The following is a 15,190-nucleotide window of genomic DNA, read 5'->3' as shown; positions in this document are numbered from 1 at the left end:
AGGATATTTATGAACAAAAGAAAAAAGCACTGCATGTGAATTCCATGAATTGGAAAGAAAATAGGAAAAAAATAACCCAAAAGTTAAATTCAGTGAAGAACTAACTTGAAAGCACTTTCCTTTATTTTCTCTCAAGGATGTGAGTTAAGATGGAGTATATCTCTTAAAATGCAATTGTTGGAGAACATTTTAGATTCTTCAATCAGCCATGTGCAGATGTTTCCATGGCAGATGTGTCACAACCAAGACCCCAAAGAGAAACACTTATTATGAGCAAATTAATCATCAGTGTTGCAGTTATCTGAGTTGGATTCCATAAAGAATTTGAGTCATTTTGCATTCAATTCATTTTTAGGCCTACAACTGCCCCAACAAGTAGCACTTACTGAATTCAACAGTCAAGTCAATGTATTGTAGGGTATTAGCGGTGACTTGCAGCAAATTGTGGACTTGATTTTGCTCATCCAAAAATATACTATCTTTCCCAGGTTGCATTGTCTGCATAACACTCAAAACTAGAACCATAGAACGAACCACTATTTATAAATCACTTATTATCTAATTTTGTGTTTTTGTTGTCAATTCATTCCTTTAAAAAAAAAGTCAGCCTCTTTGTTGCTGCCCCCCTGATCCAGTAGGTGGCAGTAAATAACTGTAAACTGATAGCTAGTAGTGAATCCATAGAAGAAGAGGGAGAGGCAAAACGTGTATCAGCTGAGCTGGCTGATGAGAAAATCCTGATTCACAGTCCGAGGTTTTACAACATCATCGTAGTGGGATGGAGAATGACATCCTCGTCTCTCTGGAAGACTTAGGGTAAGTTGACAGACTTGACTGTGAGCATTATGCGCAGACACCGGCTCCCCCTGTGTCCACCAGCCTTATGTGACTCTCCTGTAGCCACCACAGTGTAGCTATCTGTAGCTAACCGGCTAATGTCCCGGGGTGACTAACGTTAATTTGACGTTGCCTCTCTCCGGTGAATGTGCTGGACAGCCGTGTGTACACCGGGCTGTGTTGGTGTCAAGGGACCCGTGCATGGTGGTTTTATGTGGCGACTTGTTAGCTGCGTCAGCACAGCAGCTGCCGTCACGATTCAGTCAGCTCCAACACATTCCTGTCAGCTCACCACTGTTAGCCCCACTCTCTGCTCGTGCACGGTGTATTAACTCTGTCTTTGCGTTCATTTCTAATATGCTGAAATGTTTAGGTGCCACCTTACTTCACATGGACTACGTTTGTGTGGAAACGAGCAAGATGTCTTTAAGATAACCAGATTTCAAGATCAGGTTTTTTTTTTTTGCTTGGCTTCAGTGTGAATGTGTCGGTACTTCAGCACCAAGAGGGTTGATGTGGTGGGACTGATCTTCAGGAACATTAAGATGTAGCACTCTCTATGAATGGAGAGCTGTTCTGTTCAAACCAATACCTGCTTTGAGCCACGTTTACATATCATCTGAGATTCTGCAGCACTCCTGTCTGTGATCATCTGTTGCCCCGGCTGTTGCAGACAGAGTTTTCAGAGTTTTTAATAATGCATGAAATTAACAAGCAAATCAGTTGTTGGGTGAGATATGGAGAATCAACTTTGCACATAGTGACTGATGAGAAACTCCTTCCCACTCATGGGAAGAAGCAGGGTGAGTTAAATGGTACATATCTACAGTAGGTCAAATGATCTCTTTTTTAACCTGATAATGTGCACAGCATTTCACGTTTGCATACAAAAGATCAAGTGTCTAAATCTGTCTTGTTGGACAGTTAAGACCCCGAGTGAAGCCAGTCATGTCAGAGTTGAAGGTGATATGGTTAAAATCATCCAATTTCAGTGTCCAACATCTCTCCTTTACTCACTCTTTCACCAGCAGGGGAAAGTAATATGTTTTTGTGTACTTTGTTTTACCTAATGTGCTGTGGGGGGCGACGAGTTGTGGCTCAGCTCAAATAGCCATGTGTTTTGTGTGTGTGTGTGTGTGTGTCACAGGTACCAGGGCCCTCTATTGGAGGATGGAGCTCTGGATTCTGCTGTGAGTGGAGGAGCAGCTTCACCCGAGTTTACTAAGCTCTGTGCCTGGGTCATCTCAGAGCTCAGACTTTACTGCAAGTTGGAGGAGAATGTCCACGCCACAAACTGTAAGACATTTTACCACTGTTGAGTTAAAGGGATAGTTCACCCAAAATTCAAATTTCACTCATTATCTACTCACCCTCATGTTGAGAGCTGCGAGAATTTTCACAGTCCTCCGTGCCTTCTCTGAGCGGGGGGGTCCGTGTAGCAGTATTTGTCCATATAATGGTTATCAATGGATACCAACTTTCTTCGTCCAAAAAGACACACCAAACAACATCCAAATACCTCCATACTGCTCGTGTGTAATGTCCCTCTTGTATTGAAGCCCCGACATGAGAAATTGTTCCGCCGGTCCACACAAATCACGCAAGATTTGCACTGACACAGGAAGAGCAGTGAACCAAGACACACTGGGAGCTTCCGCTACAAATAAGCTTAAAATATAGACTTATTTAATTTTTTTCAGAACAATTTCTCATGTCGGGGCTTCAATACAAGAGGGACATTACACACGAGCAGTATGGAGGTATTTGGGTGTTTTTTGGTGTGTCTTTTGGACGAAGAAAGTTGGTATCCATTGACAACCATTATATGGACAAATACTGCTGCACGGACCCCCCGTAACTCAGAGAAGGCACGGAGGACTCTGAAAATTCTCTCAGCTCTTAGTTGACATGAGGGTGAGTAGATAATGAGTGAAATTTGAATTTTGGGTGAACTATCCCTTTAAGTTGCTCCTGATGGAGATAATATTGACAATGTAAGGTGTGTCATTCCCTTTACTTGGGAGCTGAAGGTTGATAACGAAGTAATGAAAAATCTGATATATACTTGTGTTAAATGTCACATGCTATGATTTATGTTCTGTTGGCAGGAGGGAGTAAAATGGCTTTGTTACTTTAACGGCTGTGTGTTTAATGTGTGTATCCTTCTGCCCCTCCCAGGTCCCAGCGAGGCCGAGGGCTTCCAGCTGGAGATGAGTGGTCTGCTGTCAGAGCTCGCCTGCCCTTACTCTGTCCTCGTCAGTGGAGACCTCACCCAGAGGTTTCTCAACAGGACTGACTGTCTGCTGATGCTCAGTAAGACAACAGCACTTTGTATCGTCTCTAATGACTGCACATGTTCAATGAAGCATTGACCCTGTGAGCTGAAGGGTTAAAGTCTTGTCTCGGTCTACGTGGACTGTACCGCACCCACCTGTGACACTTCCACACATACTGTAATCTGAAGAGCTCTGCTGCACAGGAGAGGGATGTGGCATGTAGTCACCACTAGGTGGCAGCATAAGCAGCCTTTGTGGAGTCAGGGTTTCCAATTCCAGAGAAACTGAAACTTATCTGGTCAGTCATTCCAAATAGGTTCAGGTTGTGCTGACCTCTCTTTAGGGGTGTAACAGTGCTTGTGTGCCACGCTTTCCAGTACAAGATGTCCAGTTAAAAATTAATATAATCTATGTTGCATCTTACCTGCGTACGCTTTTGTGTTCTGACACCTACACATTAGCAAATAACATCATACAAGTGAATAAAAGTGTTTTTCAACTGCAGGAGACATTTAGGCAAGAGGGAGATACTTCTACCAGAAGTAGAACAAAACATAACAGAGTTTATTTATTTGAAAGGATCCCCATTAGCTGATGCCAATGGCACAAGCTAGTCTTCCTGGGGTCCGAAGAACCTTACATCGAAAACAAAAAAAAACAGATCATATTTTCAATATCACATCTTAATACGTCGTGTTTGCAGTAACAGCACATTGGTTGCAGTGAAATGTTACATTTTACGCCTACATTTGATTGCATTTAAACAAGTTGGTATTAGTCTTCATATCAATCATTCATTTAACAGGAACAAAACAGGGATAAGATATACTTCCCAGACTGGATTATTGCTCAGCTGTTAAATAATGCATTCTTAGATGGTATTTGAATGAGGACTTGCAGTATGTGGAGGGGGCAGTTATTCCAAAGCTTGATGGCACGAAAGATAACTGTCTTTTTTAAAGCGTTAGATTTTGGGCATGGTAATGTAATTTGACCATCATCTGATAATTTGATTATGTAAAAACTTAGGTTTGGTGGAATAAACAGTATTGCTGAAGAATGTGACTGTACTTAAGGCAAGCCTTTTTTCTACTTTTAACCATGAGAGTTTTATCATATACTCTAAGGCAGTGGTTCCCAACATTTTCTGCCTCATGACCAAATTTTGACATCACAAATTTCTAGGGCTGACCCAAAAAAATCAAAGCTTTGTTCGTTGCCATGGTAATCGATCATGAAGTCCGTGATCGATTTTTTTTTTTCCTTTTTGACACCGGTTCTCATCGGCAATTGTTACATTGAAATGAGTAGGCTACTTGGCATCCTGGAGACATGCCTGATTTTGGAGACATGCAGTGTTTGTTTGCCATACATTCATTATTTCCGCTACAGTCTTTTGATCAATTTTATGTCCGCGAATAATCGATTATCTTAATATGATAATCGGGACAGCCCTGCAAATTTCTGGTGACCCCGTCAATCAAGATGCGCCAGCTCAGATATTTTTATATGCTGCATTTTATTTGAACTTACTTGAAAGTATAGAATACAGTTGTTTAGGATTGTGTGTGTGGTGTTTTCAATCATATTTTACTGTTTATTTTTGTGTACTGCAAATGTGGAACAGGGATTAGGATTCAACCAAACCTAATTTCTCTCTCAGCCTTCCTGGTCTCCGAGTTGGAAGCATCACGGATGATTCTGGTCACCAAGCCTCAGAAGAAAGCCCAGGAGTCAGGCAGCCCTGTGTTTCAGGAGCTAAAGGGCATCTGCATGTCACTGGGCATGTCCAAACCTCCTGCCAACATCACCATGTTCCAGTTCTTCAGTGGGATTGAGAAAAAGGTCAGTTGGTCTGGTGAACTTCAGAGCACTCAGTAAGCCTCAGTCTGACACGGTGCAGGTGGACTGTAATGTGTCAGATCTGTGGGTTGTTTAAACTCCCCCCAACAGCTGAAAACCCCCTGTACACTTTGTAATCATAGTTTTAGTTGTAACTTTTTTGGTTCTCCTTCTCTTAAAGGGATAGTTCACCCAAAATCAGGGATGCAAACAGCGCGCCGAAAAGCGAAACTCGCTTTTTTCATGACCAATTAGGTGACTTGTGTGAATCATTCAGATCCGAAGAGTTTTTGTTTTGAGGGGAGGGGGGGGGTCTCAGCGTCTCAGCTGGGGTCAGTAAAATGTTTTTCTAACAGGCTGACAGTGACAATCATGTGAAACTGAGGCGAACTCATTCATGGTTGTCTGATTATACTGGTAACAGCCTACCTCCAATGTAGACGCGACATGCGCGCTCATTAAAGCGGCGCGTATCCGCGTGCAGTCGGTGCGACGGCGACGCCGTTTTTCCCCCCGTGCATGTGGAGCTGTGCGCCGCGGACATGCACGGTTCCCTACGTTGCTGTATCAGGCAGGTGTTTCCACGGAGCTCTGCCCCGTTTCAGAGGTGAAGGAAGCCCTAAAGACGTCGCCTCCGCGATGTAGAATGTGTTCAATTCAAAAAGTGAAACTAACACATTTTATAGGCCAATATGTCCATTACACACTGAATGAAACATCCCATGTCTTTATTTATTCAGTTTATTTTAATAGTAATAATTATGACTAACATTCAGTGAAGACCTAAAAATCAGTATCTCCAAAATGGAAATATTGCAAAGGAATTTTTTTTTTTTTAAGCATTTTTAATATAGAAATGTTGGCCTTCTGAAAACTATGTCCATCTAGCACTCAATACTTGGTTGGGGTTGAACTACTGGAAATTTACTTTTCCGTGATATTGTAATGTACATTTTGTTAATGGTGAGCACCCCCCCCCCCCTCGGGAAATTCCTCTCTTTTTTGGTCCTGACCCGTTTGCATCCCTGCAAAATTGAAATTTCACTCATTATCTATTCACCCTCATGTCGACTAAGGGCTGGGAGAAGTTTCAGAGTTATCCGTGTCTTCTCTGAGTTACAGGGGGTCTCGGCGTAGCAGTGCATGTCCATATAACGGTTGCAAATGGATACCAACTGTCTTCGTAACAAAAAGACACACCAAAAAACATCCAAATATCTCCATGCTGCTTGTATGTAATGTCCGTCTTGTATTGAAGCCCCGAAATGCGAAATTGTCCCGAAAAAATTTAAATAAGTCTATTTTTCAAGCTTGTTTGTAGCGGAAGCTCCTCTTCCCGGGAAGAGGAGCCTTTTGGGGCTTCAATACAAGACGGACATTACATACGAGCAGCATGGAGATATTTGCCTAACCCTAACCCTTTACGAAGACAGTTGGTATCCATTTGCAACCATTAATATGGACATGCACTGCTACGCCGAGACCCCCTGTAACTCAGAGAAGCCACGGAGGACTCTGAAACTTCTCCCAGCCCTTAGTCGACATAAGGGTGAGTAGATAATGAGTGAAATTTCAATTTTGGGTGAACTATCCCTTTAATCATGTGCAGTACAAGCCCAAAGCCACAGTATTAGAGGGACGGTAGTTCTGTATGCATGCTGTTGTTACTGTGGAATAATTCACTGGATGTTTTCATCTTTGGCAGCTGAAAGAAGCCATGAGCCGAGTTCCACCAAATCACGTAGGAGAGCCTTTACTGAAGAAGCCCCTGGGACCTGTGCACCTGGTAAACACTGAAAGATGATGTAGAAGTACAACGCAAATGTGGAACGCTGGAAGTGAATGACTCTTCTTCTGCTAACCCTAACCCTTCTCATTTTACTAGGAAAAAATTGAGGCCATAAACCAAGCACTGGTGAATGAGTATGAAGTGAGGAGGAAGATGTTGTTGAAACGCCTGGATGTGACCGTGCAGTCGTTTGGATGGTCCGACAGAGCAAAGGTATTTGGAAACTCCTGATTCTTCCTCAGACCTGAAACACACACCCACAGTTTCCTGATGAAACGACAATGAAACATCAACACAAGTCTTTGTAGATGAGGTTGTGTTCGGCATTAGCTTGGTCATTTTTTATCTTAGCTCAGGTTTGCTGTATGCTTTGCTGAGAGGAGAGAAGACGTTGTTTACAAGGTTATTTAATAAGTGAAAAAACAGAGGAAACTGGAACACTGGAAACCTGCTGAGAAAAATGATCGGTTTCTACAAGAACTTTTATTCTAACAGAAGCCGTGTTGAATATGACAGATATCTCACCTGCAGGTAGTCAGCTGGAATCAGCATAATCCCTCAAACACGGCCATTTGTGGCCGGAGCGCAACAACAGAGCCAGCTCTGTAATTTTAAACGACTGACTGGGTGGTGACATTTCCATCACTGGTCAGCTTAGCATCAGTCTTCCGATCCACTTCACAGCTGCTCAGAAACTGCAGGGAAGAGGAGTCCTTCCAATACACTGAGGCTCGCCTCTATTACAGCAAACAAATCTACTTTCATTACATGTATCATTATTACTAAAGGAGGCAGAAGAAGAACTAAACATAAGGCACAGAGCTGAAAGAGCAGGAGAGGGAGAAGTAATCGCCAACCAGGCTTTGAAGTGAAATAAGGCTGTTGTGGATCCCACTCAGAGGCGGTTAGTATTAGAGACAGCTAGGCCTGGACGATAATCAATAAATCAATTAATCGCACGATAAATAAAAATGAACTTGATAATTTTTCCGGCCTCGATATATCAAGATTCAAGATTCTTTATTTGTCACATGCAAAGTTAAAGTGTACACTTACAACAAGCAGTGAAATGAAGTCCTGACTACACCCCCCAGACTGTGCTGTCCCTCATATAAAAACATATTAAAAGAAATTGTAAATATAAATAACATTCGATAATATGACAACAACAGCAACAAGTAGGCATTTCAGTATAAAAACATCCAATTAAAAAGCAGCTCAAGTGCAAACCAAAGGGCATAAAGTGCATGGGCAGAAAGGTTAAAAAGATTAAAAAGATAGGGAGATGCTCATGGCATGTTCTGATTCAGGAGCCTGACAGCTTGTGGATAAAAACTTCTTTTCAGTCTCTCTGTCTTCGCTGCAATGCTCCTGAACCTCCTGCCTGATTTCAAGAGCTGAAACAGCCCATTGCAGGGGTGGAATGGATCCTTTAAGATCCTGACAGCCCTACTCCAGCATCTCTTCTCATAGGTTTCCTGCAGGGATGGAAGGGCTGATTTGCAGCATCGCTCTGCTGCACGTACCACTCTCTTGAGGGCCTTCCTGTCCTGCTCGCTGCTGTTACCAAACCATGAGGCGATGCTCTGAGTAAGGATGCTCTCCACAGTGCCAGTGTAGAATGCTCTCAGGATGGACGGGGAGGCACCAAACCTCCTCAGCTGCCGGAGATGGTAGAGCCGCTGATTTGCCTTTTTGGTCACACCCTGAATATGTGTGGACCAGGTCAGATCCTCTGAGATTTGTACTCCTAGGTACTTGTAGCACTTCACCCTCTCCACTGGGTCCCCGTTGATAGATAGGGGGGTGTAGGAGTGATTTCCCCTCCTGAAATCCACCACTAGCTCCTTCGTTTTGCTGATGTTTAGTTGTAGAAAGTTAGTCTGACACCAAGATGCCAGACTTTGCACCTCCCTCAGGTAGGCTGATTCATCATTGTTATGAATGGTCCCCAACACTACCGTATCATCAGCAAATTTAATGATGGAATTAGAGCTATAGGTGGCTACACAGTCATACGTATACAAAGAGTACAACAACGGACTGAGTACACACCCTTGGGGGGCTCCCGTGCTAAGTGTTATGGGAGATGACACATGATTGCCCACCTTCACTACCTGAGATCTGCCTGTGAGGAAGTCTAAGACCCAGGCACACAAATTACTGCACAAACCCAAATCACTCAGCTTAGAGAACAGTCTATGGGGGTCGATTGTATTAAAAGCTGAACTGTAGTCTATGAACAACAGTCTCACATAGTTCCCATTTTTCTTGTCCACATGACTGAGTGTGGTGTGCAGAACATGGGAGATGGCGTCTTCTGTAGATCTATTTGGGCGGTAGGCAAACTGAAGCGGATCAGTGGTGCTGGGGATGGAGTCGGTGATTATGTTTTTTACAAGTCTCTCAAACACTTTCATGATCACTGAGGTGAGTGCAACAGGTCGATAGTCATTTAAGCAGGATGGTGTGTTGCTCTTTGGCACTGGGATGATGGTGGATTGCTTAAAGCATGTGGGAACTGATGACTGGGCCAAGGACTCATTAAAGATACAGGTAATAAGGCATCGGCATGTGCATGCGCACGTGTTTGTTTTCTTAATCTCTCGCCTCCAAACAGGCTGGATGACAAGAGGCTTCACTCTGTCAAAGATACTGCATCGGTCTCAGCACCTGGGCGCATTTGTTCCATAGCAGAATGAACAATGTGAACCCTCTTGTCAGTCATCCAGGATTTGTGTTTCCCAGAATGCATTTCGCGGCAACTGGCACCGTTAGCGGTAAAGCTAAGCAGCTAAAAGCTGTTTTAATTCTCACTGCAGTGCTGTTAATACATCACTTTTTAAAAAGTTATTATATTTTTTCATGCGAGAAAGTCACAGTTTAGATCCCCAGCCTGTGGTCAGTTTATCCAGATAACGCCTGTTAGGAGATTTCCTCCGGAATTTTTGTGCAGAGCCACTGTGGAAGCAGCGGGAGCTTCCCAGAGACAGCAGCCCGTCTGCTGAGCTCATTGGCCGGTCAACCTCCGTCGTCATCCTGGGGGAGAAAACGAGCGTGTAACTTACCAGCAGGTTTTTAGGGGTTTACCACCGGCTGGTTAAATACTTTTTAGGAGGTAAATGTTGTTCTCATTGATGAAATCTAACAACTGTGGCAGTCACAGTGTTTCCTCTACATTCATTTAGGAGTGGCGGGCCGCCATTCCTAAATCCTAGGTTTCTCTCTCTCTCTTTCTCTCTCCCTCTCTCTCACTATGAGTGAAATAAAGGCAAAAATAACACCAGGAATGGATATGTTCTGTCTGTGTGATCATTTTAACCATAGTGTGCATGTGCAACATGTTTAGAATGAGACTTTTTAGTCAGTCACTCAAAGTATTCTACGTTGTGTTTCGTACCTGAATTTGAATGTTTTACATGTGTGTCATGGTCCATTCCACAAAGTTACATGACACGCAATGATTTAATGTATATATATCACAGCTTTAGGTGATGGACATTTCATGTTCCCAAGCAAAAACTGATAGATTTGATGTATTGATTTGTTTGTTTGTGTTTTTACAGACGCATTCTGAAAAGTTGGCCAAAGTTTACCAGCCTCTCCGTTCTGCTCTCGGCACCACAAGTAAAATGTCCGTGGCTCATCTCCTGGCTGCTCGACAAGACTTCTCCAAGATCCTCCGCACAAGCAGTGGCAAGATCAGAGAGAAGACTGCTTGTGCAATTAATAAGGTGGTTAAAACACAATGTGCTTATGCTTACATTTTTCTACAGATTTTACCACAGTTTCGTATAAATGTTTGCTGTTTGGTTAACTTACAAGTATTTCTGTCAGTGTTGTTTATGTGACAGTCCTGTTTTTCACTTTTATGACACAATATCTCAGTAACACGATGACAGACTTTGTATTTCTTGGCACAAACATTTACTGGAACTGATTAGAGTTTGGTTGACAGTGGTCACGGTCACAATGACCCCGCATTCTTGCGAATGCAGTATATCAGGAACCTCACAGTGTGACCTCACAAAACCTGTTTTTTTTGTTGTTGCCATAACTCATTTATTTTTCATCAAATTATAATATTTTTTTATTCAAAAGGACAAAAAACAACTTTGAAGTAACATCGTAATGTGCTGCAAAACACTTATTCAACAATGTCAATAAGTAGGGAGAAACACTTCCTGTAGATCATTAGATCATGAGATTAGATCGTTGTGTTTAAAAGCAGACTGAAAGAACTTTTTAGTGATTTGAATTCCAGCACTTAGTTTGATGGTTCAGGATGTGCAACTCCCTCAGAACTCGAGTTCCAAGTAACTGAGACTTCAGATGAAGTGGTTGTTTCTACAACCCGTCATTTTGTGTTACACTTAATCGAGCAATGCTCAAAATTCGATTTTGGCATCTAATCTGACTTCTGTCCTTGTCTCAATTTACATGCAACTGAGAAAATCGAATAACTGACGGGGTCCGCCACCTCATGCGGCGTCACCCGTTGTTTCAGCGGGTTAATACGCCGCCTGTCCTGTTGACTTCTCTGTCACCTCGTAAAAAACAGAATATAAACAACTTAGTAAGCTTAATAATAAATTCTCAACTGCTGTTCCCGACCAGACGCGCCAGTCTGGGCCGGATTCGCGCTGAGATTTTTTTTTTTTTTTTAATAAAACACTCTTGCTGGTGGCGCTGTGTGAAATGCATTGAATCGGCGCTGACGTTGGGTATTTTTCTTTACTTTGCTGGGTTTGGGCGGCTTCTCTGCTCCACTTTGTGCCGTCTCTACTGTTGTGGAGCATGCACACGTACAGTATATTGTCCAGTTATACTCCGACTAAGGTGTATACATGACGGAGAAAATCGAATTCCAATCGCATTATCTGGGTGTCTTAACTCATTGAGTGCCAACCACGTAATTTCTCGTTTTTCGTTCCCATGCGTTGAGTGCCGAAAACGACATTTTTCGTTTTTTGCTTTTTTTTTATATTATGAAAATAGACACTTTAATACACATTATATGTAAATTTGGGGACTCTACGACGAGGAGAACTGAAATAGATGACGATCAAAGTCACATGACAGCTCATGATCTGGAAGTTTTTATCATAACTCGGCTTCTGCAAACGGAGTTCTGCATGCAGATGCAGCGCAGCTGCTCCGCAGCTGCTCTGCTCTCACCCGCGCTGCTGCTCCAGCTGCTCGAGCTGCTCGGAGCTGAACCAGGAAGCTCTCAGCCGACAGTCCCGCCCGGTCTTCACCTCGAGCAACACCGTGTCCTCCCCAAAGTCCTCCCACGGTAAAATCTGATGGTCTCTGGGCCAAAGCAGACCGGCATCACCGACCCGAACCACAGAAGGATCGCGACCACCGGCGGGACCGGTATTCGCGAGCCGCGGTGGCCGACAGACCCTCACGCTCCGCGGCGAGAAGCTGTGACACGGCACGGTGCGTCTGTGTTATTGTTGTTTAGTGGCGCCCCCCCCGCCCCCGCTGGTGGTTTTGTGAATAGAACAACCATTGTTGTATATATTTATCTTATACGAGCCCTTTGATCCAGAAATGCGAGTGTCAGAAGAGCGACAGACACAAACAGCGCACCTTTCATAAAAGACGCTGTATCTCCTTTTCTAGAAAAAAAGGAGGGATTTTGGTGAAACCCAGCCATGTTTAGCTTGAGTTTTCTCAGGAACGGAGGCACGTAGAAACAAACGGTTTGTGGTCATTTGAAGCATTAAGGTAAACCTTTCAATTGAGCTACAGTATGTGTTGGTGGCAATAATATAGAATACACTATGGCTCTAAATAAAAAGTCAAAAATGGTCTAAATTGCCGGTACACTTGACTAAAACTTTGGAAAGGAGCGCGGCACTCAATGAGTTAATCAGAGTTCTCCAACTCCGATTTCACTCGGACCAAGGTGTTTACATGCACTTCAGTTGTCCAGTTATAGTCGGATTAAGGCAATAATTCGTTTTTTTCAAGTGTCATGTAAACGTACTGACTGATAAAAACTAGTCCGTATTTTCTGAACTGTGTCTTCTCCTCAGGTTCTAATGGGCCGAGTGCCAGACAGGGGAGGCCGGCCCTGCGAGATCGAGCCTCCTCCACCAGAGATGCCTACCTGGCAGAAGCGCCAGGACGCTCCCCAGGGCGGAGGACACTATGGTGGGGGTGGGCACGGAGGCGGCAGGGGGGGCTACGACCACTACTCCCAAGGTGGCCGCGGAGGCTACGACAGAGGTCATGGAGATAGGGGAGGTAGAGGAGGAGGAGGAGGAGGAGGAGGAGGAGGAGGAGGAGGAGGAGGCGGAGGCAGAGGGGGTAAAGTGCAAGGAGGCTGGGGAGATGGAGGTACGGGGGGGAGGGGGGGTTACAATCAGGGCCACTATCAAGACACAGGAGGTCATCATGGGGGAGGGGGGAGGGGTGGTTATGGAGGAGGGGGGAACAACCAAGGGAGCTTCCAGGATCCTGGCTATCATGGAGGAGGAGGAGGAGGAGGAGGAGGTGGTGGTGGTTACCATGACAATTACCACCAAGATGGAAGCTGGCATCATGAGAGAGGTGGAGGTGGAGGTCGAGGAGGTCGGGGGGGCAGGGGACGGGGGGGCCGAGGAGGAGGAGGAGGAGGAGGAGGTGGACAAGGGGGAGGCTGGGGAGGAAGAGGAGGCCAGAATTTTAACCAAGGAGGACAGTTTGAACAGTTCTTCCAACACGGCGGGCAGCACTACAACCAAGCTGGCTTTAACCAAGGCAGACAGTACACTAGTTGAAGACACAGTGTGAGGCACTGCAGCAGAGTCCACACAAACATCAACCACTTCTCATGTGTGACTGAATTTAAAAATGCCTTATCATCACCATCTTAAACTTTGAGCATGGTTTATAGTTGACTGAACTGTTAAAACACACAGAAAAGCTGTACACTGACTGTTCTGGAGTTACTGCTTTACTACAGAAGGTAGTCCTTTTTGCTTTTTACAGCCTGGTGTGTTCATGTTTTCTTTGCCTCTTACGTACAACAGCTCTGCTCTGAACGGAAGCAGTTGGACTCTGCTGTTTTGACCTCATCGTGTCACTAGGTTAGCCTTATAATGGACATTTGTATGAAAGACAGGACAGGTTTTGCAGATTCTGGTGTTCATGCACCTGTTGTGTATCTGGCGTAGGAATTATTACATGAATAATAATTCTTCTAGTTAAATTGAATTTGACAGTTACTTGAAAAGTGCTTCATCTTTCCAGTCTTGGTTTTGTTTTAGTAGATTTGACTGGAGTCCTTTGTTACTTATTTAAGAGATGTCATCTTGTACTGGTCCTGGAAGATTGTGTGCATACAGACTGGATGTTGGAAGGTTTGCATGGATGTGTAAATGAGCAATAAAACCTGAAATGAAAATATTATCACTTTTTTTCATTCAGGGTCTCATAAAATTTGACTCTTCAAACGAAATCTGCATACAAGGTTGAAACAATTCAAATACGGTGAATTTAGACTTGAGACTTGATGTCATACTGCAAATGGACAAAACACAAACAAATGAAGAAAACATCACTTTTACAACACCTTTTCAACACAAATACAACACAACATAACTGTTCCCTGGGAATAATAAAAAGTGATGCACATGTCATTGCGCTATGGCCTTAACTGCTCTCTGCTATCATTCTCTCTCTGATAACTTTTTCAAAAGGCAATGATCCTGGCTGGGGTGCAAAGCTTTGTGACTTTTGAAGTTAAAAGTAAAGGCATTGAACATGTGAGCCTCAGCCAGGTTTATTTGCATTGCATGTGCCGTCAAACTGGTCAAGATGTTTCCTGAAGTTCTTTGTGTTGTGTCTATCTGCATGTGTGTGTGTGGACTGTAGTATCAAAAATTGTTGGGACACAGAGTGTCACTGTCATCATCTTTTTCAGACTTCATCAGATCACATAAATGGATTATATATTAAAGATCATGTGACATATGACTACCTGGATTCATACTGTACAACACACCGAGTTGAATACAAGGGAAATTTGGAAGAGTTTCTGTTTGAGTGAGTGAGCCTCAGATAACAAAGTCCAGTCCTGGATGATTAGCAGATGGAGTGGTGAGAAGCCTGGGAGAGTGGACTACTAGACGATCAGTCTGACTGCAGCCTCCAACTTTAATCTGGAGACTTTATGTCAGGGGGGAGGGGAAAGTAAAAGGTTAAAGGTAAACATCTATATTCAGGTAAGAACAAATGTAGTTGAAGCAAAAAGCACAACAGTAAAAACAACCCTCTGATGTTTGTCACCAACTGAGAGTAGCAGATGTTGGTTGCCATAAAACCACATCCAGGAAAATGCATTTACAGAAACAACTGAGCATGTTGTAATAAGAACATGACCATTATAGGCCAGAGAATAGAAAGTCAATAAACAAAGAAATTTTAGGAAAATGAAATAAAATATATTAAA

At 43.5% G+C, this 15,190-nt stretch overlaps 1 protein-coding gene across 1 annotated transcript; it reads left to right on the top strand.

Moving 5' to 3' along the window:
• Window positions 1-657: 657 nt before the first annotated feature.
• Window positions 658-14,608, top strand: fam98a (family with sequence similarity 98 member A). Its single transcript, XM_083987982.1, has 8 exons — window positions 658-816; window positions 1,985-2,133; window positions 3,016-3,150; window positions 4,777-4,958; window positions 6,661-6,741; window positions 6,841-6,957; window positions 10,311-10,478; window positions 12,792-14,608. Exons 1-8 carry the CDS (start codon window positions 779-781, stop codon window positions 13,515-13,517), a joined length of 1,596 nt encoding a protein of 531 aa, XP_083844108.1. The 5' UTR covers window positions 658-778; the 3' UTR covers window positions 13,518-14,608.
• Window positions 14,609-15,190: the final 582 nt, after the last annotated feature.

Source organism: Trachurus trachurus (genome assembly GCF_905171665.1).
Source record: "Trachurus trachurus genome assembly, chromosome: 15".
Lineage (NCBI taxonomy): Eukaryota > Metazoa > Chordata > Actinopteri > Carangiformes > Carangidae > Trachurus > Trachurus trachurus.
Note: the sequence above shows the minus strand (reverse complement) of the source record. Positions and strands in the feature narration are given on the sequence as shown.